Below are 15,340 nucleotides of genomic sequence, written 5' to 3' on the forward strand. Positions count from 1 at the left end.
AGGTTTGCAGGTTAATTGGCTCGGTATAAATATAATGTCCCTAGTGTGTGTGGGATAGTGTTAGTGTGCGGGGATCGCTGGCCGGCGCGGACTTGATGGACTGAAGAGCCTGTTTCCACGCTGTAAATCTAAACTAAACAAGATGCTGGTAGACACAAAATGTAACTCAGTGGGTCAGGCAGCATCTCGGGAGGAAAAGAATGGGTGACGTTTCGGGTCGAGACCCTTCTTCAGACTGATCTAAACTAAACTAAAAAAGATGCTGCCTGACCTCATTGAGTTCCTCCAGCTGTTTTACACAATGGCAGTAAACGCTTTGGAGAACAGCACCAACGACCTACCTGGTCTTTCAAAGTCTCAATCTCCTGCCTCTTGGTCTCTATCTCATGGCCAAGTGTGATCAAATGCTGTGTGATCTCGTGCTCATCCCGAGTGTGATCCACCTGGGACAGCTGATGCTTCAAGCCTGCAACTTCGTCTCGCAGACTGGCGACGATGCTCTCTTTGTACTTGGACTTGCTCTCAACATCAGCCAGACGGCTAATCTCACCCTGCAATCTCACGATCTGCTGGTCCTGTGTGGAATGCATGAAGAAAGACCATTATTAAAGTTAATTCCAAAACTTAAATTAAAGGGTTAACAGGAGTTAGGGCGGCACGGTGGTTCGGTCGGTCGAGTTGCCGCCTCACACTCTCATCACACCCATGGACGCTGAGTAGGTGGAGTTTGCACGTTCTTCCTGGGACCGCGTGGGTTTTCTCCGGGTGCTCCAGGTTCCACCCACATCCCAGAGACGTGCGGGTTTGGAGGTTAATTGGCGTTGGTAAAGTTACCCCTAGTGTGTCAGGAGTGGATGAGAAAGTGGGATAACATGGAACTAGTGGGGTCGGGAGATCAATGATCAGCATGGACTCAGTGGGCAGAAGGGCCTGTTGCCATGTTACATCTCTAAACTCAAGAGAACTCGAGAGAACTCAGGAGAACTCAAGAAAACAAGTAAACTAAACTAGGGACATGGACCACATGTTGGTGGATAGAAACATAGACAATAGGTGCAGGAGGAGGCCATTTGGCCCTTTGAGTCAGCACCGCCATTCATTGTGATCGTAGCTGATCATCCACAATCAGTAACCCGTGCCCAACTTCTCCCCATATCCCTTGATTCCACTAGCCCCTAGAGCTCTATCTAACTCTCTTTTAAATTCATCCAGTGAATTGGCCTCCACTGCCCTCTGTGGCAGAGAATTCCACAAATTCACAACTCTCTGGGTGAAAAAGTTTCTTCTCACCTCACTTTTAAATGGCCTCCCCTTTATTCTTAGACTGTGTGGGGCCCCTGGTTCTGGACTCCCCCAACATTGGGAACATTTTTTTCCTGCATCTAGCTTGTCCAGTCCTTTTATAAGGATGAGTGTAGAATGGCCTCATGACCAGCAGGGACCTGATGGGCCGAAGGGCTGTTCCTATGCTGTACTAAATCCGCGTTCGGATTCGTGACTCAAAATAAAAAGTAGAAAATGTTGGCAACACTCAGCAGGTCAGGCCGTCCCTGTGGGAAGAGGAACAGGAATGGTGGACAAAGCTGACCTTGTCTTGCAGGAGTAGCTCCAGACTCTGTGCGGTGGGTAAGGGAGGTCCATTCCCCATGGAGCGGCCTGGTGTGTTGATCCAAGCCCCTAGGACAGGAAGAGTGCAAACATCATGGTCAACACCGATGGTCGACAGCACCTCCGCGACCCTCCACACTAAACACCTTGCACAGCCAGCGCCTCAGAGAAAGTAGGGACATAATGCAATCAGTAGGAAAGAACTGCAGATGCTGGTCTAAATCGAAGGTGGACACAAAATGCTGGAGTCACTCAGCGGGTCAGGCAGCATCTCGGGAGAGAAGGAATGGGTGACGTTTCAGGTCAAGACCTTTCTTCAGACTGATGTCAGGGGATACGGGCGTCCCCTGACATCAGTCTGAAGAAGGGTCTCGACCTGAAACGTGAAACGTCACCCATTCCTTTTCTCTCTCTCGATGCTGCCTGACCCGTTGAGTTACTCCAGCACTCTTCTTCAGACTGATGTCAGGGGAGGGGGCGGGTTTAACCACGGTGGCACTGGCCATGGATCAGGTTTAGGTTTATTCATTGTCACGCGTGTCGAGGTACAGTGAATCGCTATCGTTTGCCTGCTATCCAATACCATCTATTGCCCAGAGCAGGGGGGGTCAAGAACCAGAGGACAAAGGTTTAAGGTGAGAGGGGAAAAGATTCAATAGGAACCTGAGGGGTAACGTTTACACACAGTGGGTGGTGGGTGTATGGAACGAGCTGCCAGGGGAGGTAGTTGAGGCAGGGACTATCACAATGTTTAAGAAAATAACTGCAGATGCTGGTACAAATCGAAGGTGTTTATTCACAAAATGCTGGAGTAACTCAGCAGGTCGGGCAGCATCTCGGGAGAGAAGGAATGGGCGACGTTTCGGGTCGAGATCCTTCTTCAGACTGATGTCAGGGGGGCGGGACAAAGGAAGGGTTAATGTTTAATGTTTAAAATGTTTAAAAGTTTAAAAGACATTTGTTTAAAAGACAAATGTATTTGGACAGATACATGGATAGGACAGGTTTAGAGGAATATGGGCCAAACTCAGGCCGGTGAGACTCGTGTAGAAGGGGCACCTGGTCAACAGGGGCAAGATGGACCCTCCCCCTCCCCTGACATCAGTCTGAAGAAGGGTCTCGACCCGAAACGTCACCCGTTCCTTCTCTCCTGAGCTGCTGCCTGTCCCGCTGAGTTACCTGTGTCTCGGCGCGGTGTGAGTGCATTGATATGGGGTGTGTGTATTGAGCGGCCGGTACCTCGTGTGAAGGGGCTGCCGCCCTGGTCAGTGCAGTAGGCGGTCACCACCCTCCTGCTGCCCGCGCTGGATGCCCGTATCCGCAGGGGTGGGTGGGGAACGTTGCCACCCCCTCCTTGCACCAGGCCGCCCGGCGTGCTGGCAGAGCTGTGGGCGGGCAGCGCTGGCAACTGCGGGGCCACTGGCGAGGGGGAGTAGGACCCGATGAGCTGGAGGTGCCCTGGCCAAGCCGAGCGCTGGGTCACTGGTGGGCACAGCACCTGTGGGCAGAGACACAGGCAATGACCACGCGTGGAGACATCCTGCAAAGCATCTCCTCACAAACACGTCCAACATTGCCTCCCTTATCCTGGCTTTATCCTTTCACCTTTATCTGCACCCCGGCCACTCCCTCTCCTCCCCTCTCCCATCGGGCAAGAGGTACAGAAGTGTGTAAACGCACACCTCCAGATTCAGGGACAGTTTCTTCCCGGCTGTTATCAGGCAACTGAACCGTCCTCTCACCAACTCGAGTGCCTCAGCATTACATCCCTGTTTTTGGCACGGTGGCGCAGTGGTAGAGTTGCCGCCTTACAGCGAATGCAGCGCCGGAGACTCAGGTTCGATCCTGACTACAGGCGCCGTCTGTACGGAGTTTGTACGTTCTCCCCGTGACCTGCGTGGGTTTTCTCCGAGATCTTCGGTTTCCTCCCACACTCCAAAGACGTGCAGGTATGTAGGTTAATTGACTGGGTAAATTGTATACCTCTGGACTGCTACCGGTACCTCGTGCTGGTGAGGCCAGGAACAGAGAGATAGAGGGTATGAATTTATGGCTGGTGCAGAGAGCAGGGATTTAAATTTCTGGACCACTGGGATGTCTTCTGGGCTAGGGGTGACTTGTACAAAAGGGACGGGTTACATCTTAACAGCAGGGGGACAAACATTCTGGCAGGCAGGTTTGCTAGTGCGACACCTGTGGCTTTAAACTAAGTAGTGGGGGGGAGGGGTTAACAAATTGTGAATATGAAGATGAGGTTAAAGGGAATACAGGAGATATTGCAGAAGACTCTCGGAAGAATGGGAACAGAAGTTCTAGAGGGGAAAAGAGATTAAGGGCAGGGCCATTTGTGACCGATGTGAGAGGGGAGGTGAATACAGAAGTTAAGGTGTTGTACTTAAATGCGCGTAGTTTAAAAATATAAAGTGGATGAGCTTGAGGCTCAGTTAGTCATGGGCAAGTATGATGTTGTAGGGATCACTGAGACATGGCTACAAGAGGACCAGGGCTGGGAACTGAATATTCAGGGGTACACAACGTATAGAAAAGATAGACAGGTGGGCAGAGGGGATGGGGTTGCTCTGCTGGTAAGGAATGATATTCATTCCCTTGCAAGGGGTGACATAGAATCAGGAGATGTTGAATCAGTATGGATAGAAATGAGGAATTGTAAGGGTAAAAAGACCCTAATGGGAGTTATCTATAGGCCCCCAAACAGTAGCCTCGACATAGGGTGCAAGTTGAATCAGGAGATAAAATTGGCGTGTCACAAATGTAATGCTACGGTGGTTATGGGAGATTTCAACATGCAGGTAGACTGGGAAAATCAGGTTGGAAATGGACCCCAGGAAAGAGAGTTTGTAGAGTGCCTTCGAGATGGATTCTTAGAACAGCTTGTACTGGAGCCTACCAGGGAGAAGGCAATTCTGGATTTAGTGTTGTGTAATGATCCTGATCTGATAAGGGGACTAGAGGTAAAAGAGCCATTAGGAGGCAGTGATCACAACATGATAAGTTTTACTCTGCAAATGGAAAGGCAGAAGGGAAAATCGGAAGTGTCAGTATTACAGTATAGCAAAGGGGATTACAGAGGCATGAGGCAGGAGCTGGCCAAAATTGACTGGAAGGAGGCCCTAGCAGGGAAGACGGTAGAACAGCAATGGCAGGTATTCCTGGGAATAATGCAGAGGTTGCAGGATCAATTTATCCCAAAGAGGCGGAAAGACTCTAAGGGGAGTAAGAGACACCTGTGGCTGACAAGGGAAGTCAAGGACAGCATAAAAATTAAGGAGAGGAAGTATAACATAGCAAAGAAGAGTGGGAAGACAGAGGATTGGGACTCTTTTAAAGAGCAACAAAAGTTAACTAAAAAGGCAATACGGGGAGAAAAGATGAGGTACGAGGGTAAACTAGCCAATAATATAAAGGAGGATAGCAAAAGTTTTTTTAAGTACGTGAAGAGGAAAAAAATAGTCAAGGCAAATGTGGGTCCCTTGAAGACAGAAGCAGGGGAATTTATTATGGGGAACAAAGAAATGGCAGACGAGTTAAACCGTTACTTTGGATCTGTCTTCACTGAGGAAGATACACACAATCTCCCAAATGTTCTAGGGGCCGGAGAACCTAGGGTGATGGAGGAACTGAAGGAAATCCACATTAGGCAGGAAATGGTTTTGGGTAGACTGATGGGACTGAAGGCTGATAAATCCCCAGGGCCTGATGGTCTGCATCCCAGGGTACTTAAGGAGGTGGCTCTAGAAATAGTGGAAGCATTGGAGATCATTTTTCAATGTTCTATAGATTCAGGATCAGTTCCTGTGGATTGGAGGATAGCAAATGTTATCCCACTTTTTAAGAAAGGAGGGAGAGAGAAAACGGGTAATTATAGACCGGTTAGTCTGACATCAGTGGTGGGGAAGATGCTGGAGTCAATTATAAAAGACGAAATTGCTGAGCATTTGGATAGCAGTAACAGGATCATTCCGAGTCAGCATGGATTTACGAAGGGGAAATCATGCTTGACAAATCTACTGGAATTTTTTGAGGATGTAACTAGGAAAATTGACAGGGGAGAGTCAGTGGATGTGGTGTACCTCGACTTTCAGAAAGCCTTCGACAGGGTCCCACATAGGAGATTAGTGGGCAAAATTAGAGCACATGGTATTGGGGGCAGGGTACTGACATGGATAGAAAATTGGTTGACAGACAGAAAGCAAAGAGTGGGGATAAATGGGTCCCTTTCGGAATGGCAGGCAGTGACCAGTGGGGTACCGCAAGGTTCGGTGCTGGGACCCCAGCTATTTACGATATACATTAATGACTTAGATGAAGGGATTAAAAGTACCATTAGCAAATTTGCAGATGATATTAAGCTGGGGGGTAGTGTGAATTGTGAGGAAGATGCAATAAGGCTGCAGGGTGACTTGGACAGGTTATGTGAGTGGGCGGATGATACATGGCAGATGCAGTTTAATGTAGATAAGTGTGAGGTTATTCACTTTGGAAGTAAGAATAGAAAGGCAGATTATTATCTGAATGGTGTCAAGTTAGGAAGAGGGGATGTTCAACGAGATCTGGGTGTCCTAGTGCATCAGTCACTGAAAGGAAGCATGCAGGTACAGCAGGCAGTGAAGAAAGCCAATGGAATGTTGGCCTTCATAACAAGAGGGGTTGAGTATAGGAGCAAAGAGGTCCTTCTACAGTTGTACCGGGCCCTGGTGAGACCGCACCTGGAGTACTGTGTGCAGTTTTGGTCTCCAAATTTGAGGAAGGATATTCTTGCTATTGAGGGCGTGCAGCGTAGGTTCACTAGGTTAATTCCCGGAATGGTGGGACTGTCGTATGTTGAAAGGCTGGAGCAATTAGGCTTGTATACACTGGAATTTAGAAGGATGAGGGGGGATCTTATTGAAACATATAAGATAATTAGGGGATTGGACACATTAGAGGCAGGAAACATGTTCCCAATGTTGGGGGAGTCCAGAACAAGGAGCCACAGTTTAAGAATAAGGGGTAGGCCATTTAGAATGGAGATGAGGAAGAACTTTTTCAGTCAGAGAGTGGTGAAGGTGTGGAATTCTCTGCCTCAGAAGGCAGTGGAGGCCAGTTCCTTGGATGCTTTCAAGAGAGAGCTGGATAGAGCTCTTAAGGATAGCGGAGTGAGGGGGTATGGGGAGAAGGCAGGAACGGGGTACTGATTGAGAGTGATCAGCCATGATCGCATTGAATGGCGGTGCTGGCTCGAAGAGCTGAATGGCCTCCTCCTGCACCTATTGTCTATTGTCTATTGTCTATTGACGGCGCCCGTAGTCGGGATCGAACCCGGGTCTCTGGCGCTGCAAGCGCTGTGAGGCAGCAACTCTACCACTGCGCCACCGAGCCGCCACATTACATGAAACTAAATTGAACTAATCTAGCTATTTCTACTCTTGCCTCAACATGTCCAATTAATTGCACTTTGCACATGACAATAAAAACAACATTGATAAAAGCCACATTTACATCAAACAGTGCTTTATCTACAATCTACAATGCTTCAAAAGATTGATTGATCAAAGCATAAATGTGGGATGTAAATCAGAGAACTGTATCCTTGTTCGAACAGACCCGAAGAATAAATCAGGTCATTGAGACACGATGCATACAATATACTGTAGTGAGGAGGTAAGGATCTGCACTTGCTGGAGTCTTGAGCCCAGTACAAGCTGTGTTTTATCTCGATGCATCACAGCTTGGTTTGGGAACAGCTCAATCCAAGACCCACAAGAAATTGCAGAGAGTTGTGGACACAGCCCAGACCATCACACAAACCAGCCTCCCTTCCATTGACTCCATCTACACCTCACGCTGCCTCGGCAAGGCCAGCAGCATCATCAAGGACCAGTCTCACCCCGGTCACTCCCTCTTCTCCCCTCTCCCATCGGGCAAGAGGTACAGAAGTGTGAAAACGCACACCTCCAGATTCAGGGACAGTTTCTTCCCGGCTGTTATCAGGCAACTGAACCGTCCTCTCACCAACTAGAGAGTGGTCCTGATCTCCCATCTACCTCATTGGTGACCCTCGGACTATCTTTGATCGGACTCTACCGGGCTTTATCTTGCAATAAGTGTGTTGATTTTAATCATGTTTTGCCTTTCCACTGATGGTTAGCACACAACAAGAAAGCTTTTAAATGTAGGTAGACACAAAATGCTGGAGTAACTCAGCGGGTCAGGCAGCATCTCTGGAGAGAAGGAATGGGTGATGTTTCCGGTCGAGACCCTTCTTCAGACTGATGTCAGGGGAGTGGGCGGGACATCTGTATCTGACATCAGTCTGAAGAAGGGTCTCGACCCGAAACGCCACCCATTCCTTCTCTCCAGAGATGCCGCCTGTCCCGCTGAGTTACTCCAGCATTTTGTGTCTACCTTCGGTTTAAACCGGCATCTGCAGTTTTTAATTGTACATCGGGACACATGACAATAAACTAAACCAAACTAACGCAGAGTGCTGGAGGGAGCCATTGAGGCAGGCAGGGAATAGACAGGCTAGCAGCAGGAATCACAGGGGGGGAGCAGTAAGACAGTCTCACAGAACTTCAGAAGGAATATAAGAGACATTCGGATAGGTGCATGGATGTGCAGGCAAGAGAGGGACATGGATTTTGTGCAGGCAGATATGAAAGGGTTCGTGGTCTCATGTTTTGAGTTTGAGTTTAGTTTATTGCATTCAAAAGAGAGTTAGATAGAGCTCTTAGGGCTTACGGAATCAGGGGGTATGGGGAGAGGGCAGGAACGGGCTACTGATTGTGGATGATCAGCCATGATCATATTGAATGGCGATGCTGGCTCGAAGGGCCCAATGGCCTCCTCCTGCACCTATTGTCTCTGTATCTATGTATTGTCACGTTTACCAAGGTACGTTATGTGCTAGCAAGTCAGCAGAAAGACATTACATGATTACAATCGAGCCGTCAATAGACAATAGACAATAGGTGCAGGAGGAGGCCATTCGGCCCTTCGAGCCAGCACCGCCATTCAATGTGATCATGGCTGATCATTCTCAATCAGTACCCCGTTCCTGCCTTCTCCCCCATACCCCCTGACTCCGCTATCCTTAAGTGCTCTATCCAGCTCTCTCTTGAATGCATTCAGAGAATTGGCCTCCACTGCCTTCTGAGGCAGAGAATTCCACAGATTCACAACTCTCTGACTGAAAGAGTTTTTCCTCATCTCAGTTCTAAATGGCCTACCCCTTATTCTTAAACTGTGGCCCCTTGTTCTGGACTCCCCCAACATTGGGAACATGTTTCCTGCCTCTAACGTGTCCAACCCCTTAATAATCTTATACGTTTCGATAAGATCTCCTCTCATCCTTCTAAATTCCAATGTATACAAGCCTAGTCGCTCCAGTCTTTCAACATATGATTGCCCGCCATTCCGGGAATTAACCTAGTAAACCTACACTGCACGCCCGTCCACTGTGTACATATACATGAGGCATTGGTGAGCTTTCAAGGCCATTGCTTCAACATGGGCCACCCAGGACAAGTTGTTGGTGTTATTGACTCCTTGGAATTTGAAGCTTTCAACCGTGTCTACTTGCAATGCGAGCCGTGAATGTCTACCGCTTCGCTTCCTGAAGTCCTTTGTTCAGCACAGACATTGTGGGCCGAAGGGCCTGTTCCCCTGCTATGTCTTAAGTCTGAAGAAGGGTCGCAACCCAAAATGACACCTATCCATTTCCTCCACAGATGCTGCCTGACCCACTGATTAAGAATTAAGAAGAGAAACAATGCACAGGGAATAAACACAAAATGCTGGAGTAACTCAGCGGGTCAGGCAGCATCTCTGGATAGAAGGCATAGGTGATGTTTGAGGTCATAATTGTAAGCATAGCCAGCAATATGAATATTGATTTCTCTCATTTCAAGTAACCCTTGAATTCCCTCTCTCTCCATCCCTCCCCCATATCTGAGGAAGGATGTGCCGGCTCTGGAGAGGGTCCAGAGGAGGTTTACAAGAACGATCCCAGGAATGAGTGGGTTAACATATGATGAGCGTCTGTCAGCACTGGGCCTGTACTCGCTGGAGTTTAGAAGTTTGAGGGGGGACCTCATTGAAACTTACAGAATAATGAAAGGCATAGATAGAGTGGATGTGGAAGGATGTTTCCACTGGTGGGAGAGTCTAGGACCAGAGGTCACAGCCTCAGAATTAAAGGGCGCTCTTTTAAAAAGGGGGCGAGGAGGAACTAGTCAGAGGGTGATGAATCTGTGGAACTCATTGCCACAGTGGGTTGTGGAGGCTCAAATATCAGTGGATATTGTTATGGTAGAGATAGACAAATTCTTGATTAGAACGGGTGTCAAGGGTTATGGGGACAATAGACAATAGGTGCAGGAGTAGGCCATTCGGCCCTTCTAGCCAGCACCGCCATTCAATGTGATCATGGCTGATCATTCTCAATCAGTACCCCGTTCCTGCCTTCTCCCCATACCCACTGACTCTGCTATCCTTAAGTGCTCTATCTAGCTCTCTCTTGAAAGCAACCAGAGAATTGGCCTCCACTGCCTTCTGAGGCAGAGAATTCCACAGATTTACAACTCTCTGACTGAAAAAGTTTTTCCTCATCTCCATTCTAAATGGTCTACCCCTTATTCTTAAACTGTGGCCCCTGGTTCTGGACTCCCTCAACATTGGGAACACGTTTCCTGCCTCTAACGTGTCCAATCCCTTAATAATCTTACATGTTTCAATAAGATCCCCTCTCATCCTTCTAAATTCCAGCCTAGTCGCTCCAGTCTTTCAACATACAACAGTCCCGCCATTCCGGGAATTAACCTAGTGAACCTAGGCTGCACGCCCTCAATAGCAAGAATGTCCTTCCTCTAATTTGGAGACCAAAACTGCACACAGTACTCCAGGTGCGGTCTCACCAGGGCCCTGTACAACTGCAGAAGAACCTCTTTACTCCTATACTCAACTCCTCTTGTCATAAAGGCCAACATGCCATTAGCTTTCTTCACTGCCTGCTGTACCTGCATGTTGACTTTCAGTGACTGATGCACTAGGACACCCAGATCTCGTTGCACGTCCCCTTTTCCTAACTTGACACCATTCAGATAATACTCTGCCTTCCTGTTCTCACCACCAAAGTGGATAACCTCACACTTATCCACATTAAACTGCATCTGAAGACAGAGGGGACGAGGAGATTAGAGATCAGCCATGGTTGAATGGCGAGGTGGGACTCGACGGCCAATTCCTACTCCTATAACGTGCGAGGTCTCGCTCACCGTGGGCGCGGCGTTGTCCAGCACCAGCTCGTAGGCGTCGCCTCCCAGCCCGAAGCGCATCATGTCCCCCGGGGCCAGGCGCACGGCTGCGTTCTGGATGCGGCAGTCGTTGACAAAGGTCCCGTTGACGGAGTTCAGGTCCCGCAGAACAAAGCAGTTCTCCGAGTCGCTCAGCTCGATCAGAGCGTGGCGCTCCTCCATCCCCCCGTGCTGAAACAGAGAGAGAGAGATTCCAGGATAACGTTTAACAGCATCCATGTGCCGTCTCTCTTGCGGCACGGTGGCGCAGCGGTAGAGTTGCTGCCTTACAGCGAATGCAGCGCCGGAGACTCAGGTTCGATCCTGACTACGGGCGCCGTCTGTACGGAGTTTGTACGTTCTTCCTGTGACCTGCGTGGGTTTTCTCTGAGATCTCCGGTTTCCTCCCACACTCCAAAGACGTGCAGGTTTGTAGGTTAATTGACTGGGTAAATGTAAAAATTGTCCCTGGTGGGTGTAGGATAATGTTAATGTGCGGGGATCGCTGGGCGGCGCGGACTCGGTGGGCCGAAGGGCCTGTTTCCGCGTTGCATCTCTAAATCTAAATCTAAAAAAAATATTGCATCTCGATTTAGACACATTTCATTACACTGCTCGGTTTACCAGAAGGAAAAGCACAACAATGTCGGTGCACGCCAAGGATTACTTTCCACTGCCTGGAGTTGTCTGGCTGACTATTTTTGTTGGAAAACGGGTACTTGTTCTGTCTGTAAAATTAACCATGCATGACCGAATGTTGGTCACTTTGAGCAAGCATACTCCAGAGAAGTTTGACAAGCTATACGTTGAGCTCCTCAATGTGGGTGCAGACTCAAGACTGGTCCTAAAAGGGATCATTTTACTGATAGTAGACAAGACAAAATGTGGGAAATGGTCGGTTTATTTCCTTTCGATGGGGTGGGTTAAACATAGAAACATAGAAAATAGGTGCAGGAGGAGGCCATTTGGCCCTTTGAGCCAGCACCGCCATTCATTGTGATCATCCACAATCAGCAACCCGTGCCTGCCTTCTCCCCATATCCCCTGATTCCGCTAGCCCCTAGAGCTCTATCTAACTCTTTCTTAAATCCATCCAGTGATTTGGCCTCCACTGCCCTCTGTGGCAGAGAATTCCACAAATTCACAACTCTCTGGGTGAAAAACCATGAGTGGAATAGGTCGATGAAAACGCATGGAGTCTCTTGCCCAGAGTAGGGGAATCGAGAAGCAAAGGCCACAGGTTTAAGGTGAGGGAGAGGGGGGGGGGGGGGGGGGGGAGATTTAATAGGAACTTGACCTTGGCTTATTAACACCAGGTACACCTCACCTTCAAACACAGGTCAGAGTCCTCCATGCGGCCGATACACGTTGTCTTGGCTTTCAGTACATGGATGCAGCTGGACCCTCTTAGAAAACCCTTCATGCCGTTTCCAGACATCTGTGAACCAATCTTACGGAACCCTAACAAGAATAGGAGTCGCTAGCTGGATACGGTTCTGTGGTTGAAGAGACGTACAGTATTAGACCGTATGTTAGTTGCATGAAAAATGTTTACAAAGACGTGTCCCACCCTGGTCATTCCTTCTTCTCCCCGCTCCCGTCCGTCAGAAGGTACAGAAGCTTGAAAGCGATCACCACCAGACTCACGAACAGCTTCTTCCCCTCTGTTATCAGGCTTCTGAACGGCCCTTCCATAAGCTCGGGTACTGCCCCATTCACCCCGACCTCATTGTGGACATTGGACTTTGTCTGTGGAACTGGTGCGCTACGATGCTGAGAACTATATCTGTATCCTCCCCTTTGCTCCACCTTGAGTTTGACTTGATTGTATTTATATGTAATATATGTGATCTTAGTCTAGTTTAGTTTAGAGATACAGCGTGGAGAAAGGCCCTTCGGCCCACCGGAGTCTGTGTTAGACCACGATCCCCGCAAAGCCAGACCCTCAACCCCAACCCGACCTAGAGTCCACCTCCAATACAGATGTTCCTCGACTTACGATATTTCAACTTTACAATGGTGCCAAACGCGATACACGTTTAGAGACCGTACTTCCAATTTTGATCTTTGCCCAGCTGGCAATATGCGATTTTGATTTATGATATTTTCGATTTACGATGGGCTTATCGGAACGTACCTCCATCGTAAGTCGAGGAGCACTTGCATGTCCACTACAACACCCAACCCAACATGTCCTCATCTCCAACCCTACCCAAGGTCCACCACTAACGCGTCCCATATCGCACTCCAACCACTGCCTCGTCCCCACCCCAATGCCCACCATCAATACATCACCCAACCCAAGCCTTCCCTCATCTGCACCCCACATAATGTCCAACACCAATGACCCAATACAACCTTCCCAACCCACCCACACCCTCATATCCCACCCTAATGGCCACCCCCATCCACACACCCACCCCCCCACCCAACCACTTTCACCCAGAACCATCCACACCCAAACCCCACCCAACCACACACACCCCCACCCACCCACACTCACCCCACCCATCCACCCACACACTCCCCCTCACCCACCCACCCACACACTCCCCCCCACCCACCCACACACTCCCCCCACCCACTCCCCCCCACCCACACACTCCCCCCCACCCACCCACACACTAACCCCCACCCACCCACACACTCACTCACCCCACCCACCCACCCACCCACACACTCCCCCCCACCCACACACTCCCACCCACCCACCCATTACCACCCACCCACCCACACACTCACCCCACCCACCCACACACTCCCCCCACCCACACACTCCCCCCCACCCACCCACCCACACACTCCCCCCCACCCCCCACACACTCCCCCCACCCACTCCCCCCCACCCACACACTCCCCCCCACCCACCCACACACTCCCCCCCACCCACCCACACACTAACCCCCACCCACCCACACACTAACCCCCACCCACCCACACTCACCCCACCCACCCACACACTAACCCCCACACACTAACCCCCACCCACCCACACACTCACTCACCCCACCCACCCACCCATTACCACCCACCCACCCACACACTCCCCCCCACCCACCCACCCATTACCACTCACCCACCCACACACTCCCCCCACCCACACACTCCCCCCCACCCACACACTCCCCCCCACCCCCCACACACTCCCCCCCCACCCCCCCACACACTCCCCCCCACCCACTCCCCCCCCCACCCACACACTCCCCCCCACCCCCCACACACTAACCCCCCCCCCCCACCCACACACTCCCCCCACCCACTCCCCCCCACCCCCCACACTCTACCCCCCCCCCCCCCCCACACTCTACCCCCCCCCCCCCCCCACCAGCGCTCACCCCGTGCCCGCAGCCCCGCTCCGCCCGTGTGTTGGAGCCGCGTCCCGCCGCCTCTATGGTAACAGCGGCTCCAACACACGCCCCAGAGAGACAGGGGGAGGGGGAGGGGGAGAGGGGGAGGGAGGGAGGGGGGAGGGGAGAGAGAAAGAAGGAGAGAGAAAGGGGGGAGAGAAAGAGGGAGAGAGGGAGAGAGAAAGAGTGGAGAGAGAGGGAGAGGGGAGTGGGGGAGGGGGAGGGAGAGAGATGGAGGGGGGAGAGGGAGAGAGAGAGAGAGAGAGGGAGGGAGAGAGGGGGAGGGGGAGGGAGAGAGATGGAGAGGGATAGAGAGGGGGGGAGGGAGGGAGGGAAGGAGAGAGAGGGAGGGGGGAGAGGGAGAGAGAGAGAGAGAGAGGGAGAGAGGGAGAGAGAAAGAGGGGAGAAGGAGGGAGAGAGGGGAGGAGGGGGAAGAGGGGGGAGGCAGATGGGGAGAAGGTGGGGGTAAGAGGGGGGGGTGAGTCTGATTATAGGGAAAGGCGAGGGGGGGTTTGTAGAATCGTGGAGGTGTTGACGCTGGAGTGGGAAGAGAAATGATTATCAAAAATCATCAGTAAACTCCAATACATTCAAAACTCAGCTGCCCGCCTACTCACCCACTCCCCGATCCGTGACCATATCACCCCCCGTCCTTTACAAGCTCCACTGGCTCCCCATCCCCCAGAGAATCCAGTACAAAATCCTCCTCATGACCTACAAAGCCCTCCATAACCTGGCCCCATCCTACCTGACTGACCTCCTCCACAGGCACACTCCCACCTGCACCCTCCGCTCTGCTGCTGCCAACCTCCTGTCCCCCCACATCCGGACCAAACTCAGATCCTGGGGGGACAGGGCTTTCTCCATCGCTGCTCCCACACTCTGGAACTCACTACCCCCAAACCGTCAGAGACTCCTCCTCACGCACCACATTTAAAACTTCACTGAAGTCTCACCTGTTCAGCACTGCCTTCAACCACTGACCGTCACCTCACCTTCTGTCTCCTTTCTCTGTTCGTTTACTTATCTGTTTATTTTCTTCTCTATCTTTTAGTAATCCCTGTAAAGCGTCTTTGAGTGTTTGAAAAACGC

The 15,340-nt window shown here is 50.7% G+C and overlaps 1 protein-coding gene across 1 annotated transcript in view; it reads right to left on the minus strand.

Moving 5' to 3' along the window:
* fhad1 (forkhead-associated (FHA) phosphopeptide binding domain 1) overlaps positions 1 to 14,363 on the minus strand; it is an 86,413-nt gene extending 72,050 nt beyond the window's left edge. The window contains exons 1-6 of the mRNA XM_078425151.1: positions 14,237 to 14,363; positions 12,229 to 12,397; positions 10,884 to 11,093; positions 2,848 to 3,106; positions 1,589 to 1,677; positions 342 to 575 (exon numbers count right to left, since the gene is read on the minus strand). Coding sequence (XP_078281277.1) covers positions 342 to 575; positions 1,589 to 1,677; positions 2,848 to 3,106; positions 10,884 to 11,093; positions 12,229 to 12,339 — 903 coding nt within the window. The 5' untranslated portion in view covers positions 12,340 to 12,397; positions 14,237 to 14,363. The remainder of the gene's footprint in view (positions 1 to 341; positions 576 to 1,588; positions 1,678 to 2,847; positions 3,107 to 10,883; positions 11,094 to 12,228; positions 12,398 to 14,236) is intronic.
* Between the last annotated feature and the right edge of the window lie 977 nt (positions 14,364 to 15,340).

Source organism: Rhinoraja longicauda, chromosome 30, assembly GCF_053455715.1.
Source record: "Rhinoraja longicauda isolate Sanriku21f chromosome 30, sRhiLon1.1, whole genome shotgun sequence".
Lineage (NCBI taxonomy): Eukaryota > Metazoa > Chordata > Chondrichthyes > Rajiformes > Arhynchobatidae > Rhinoraja > Rhinoraja longicauda.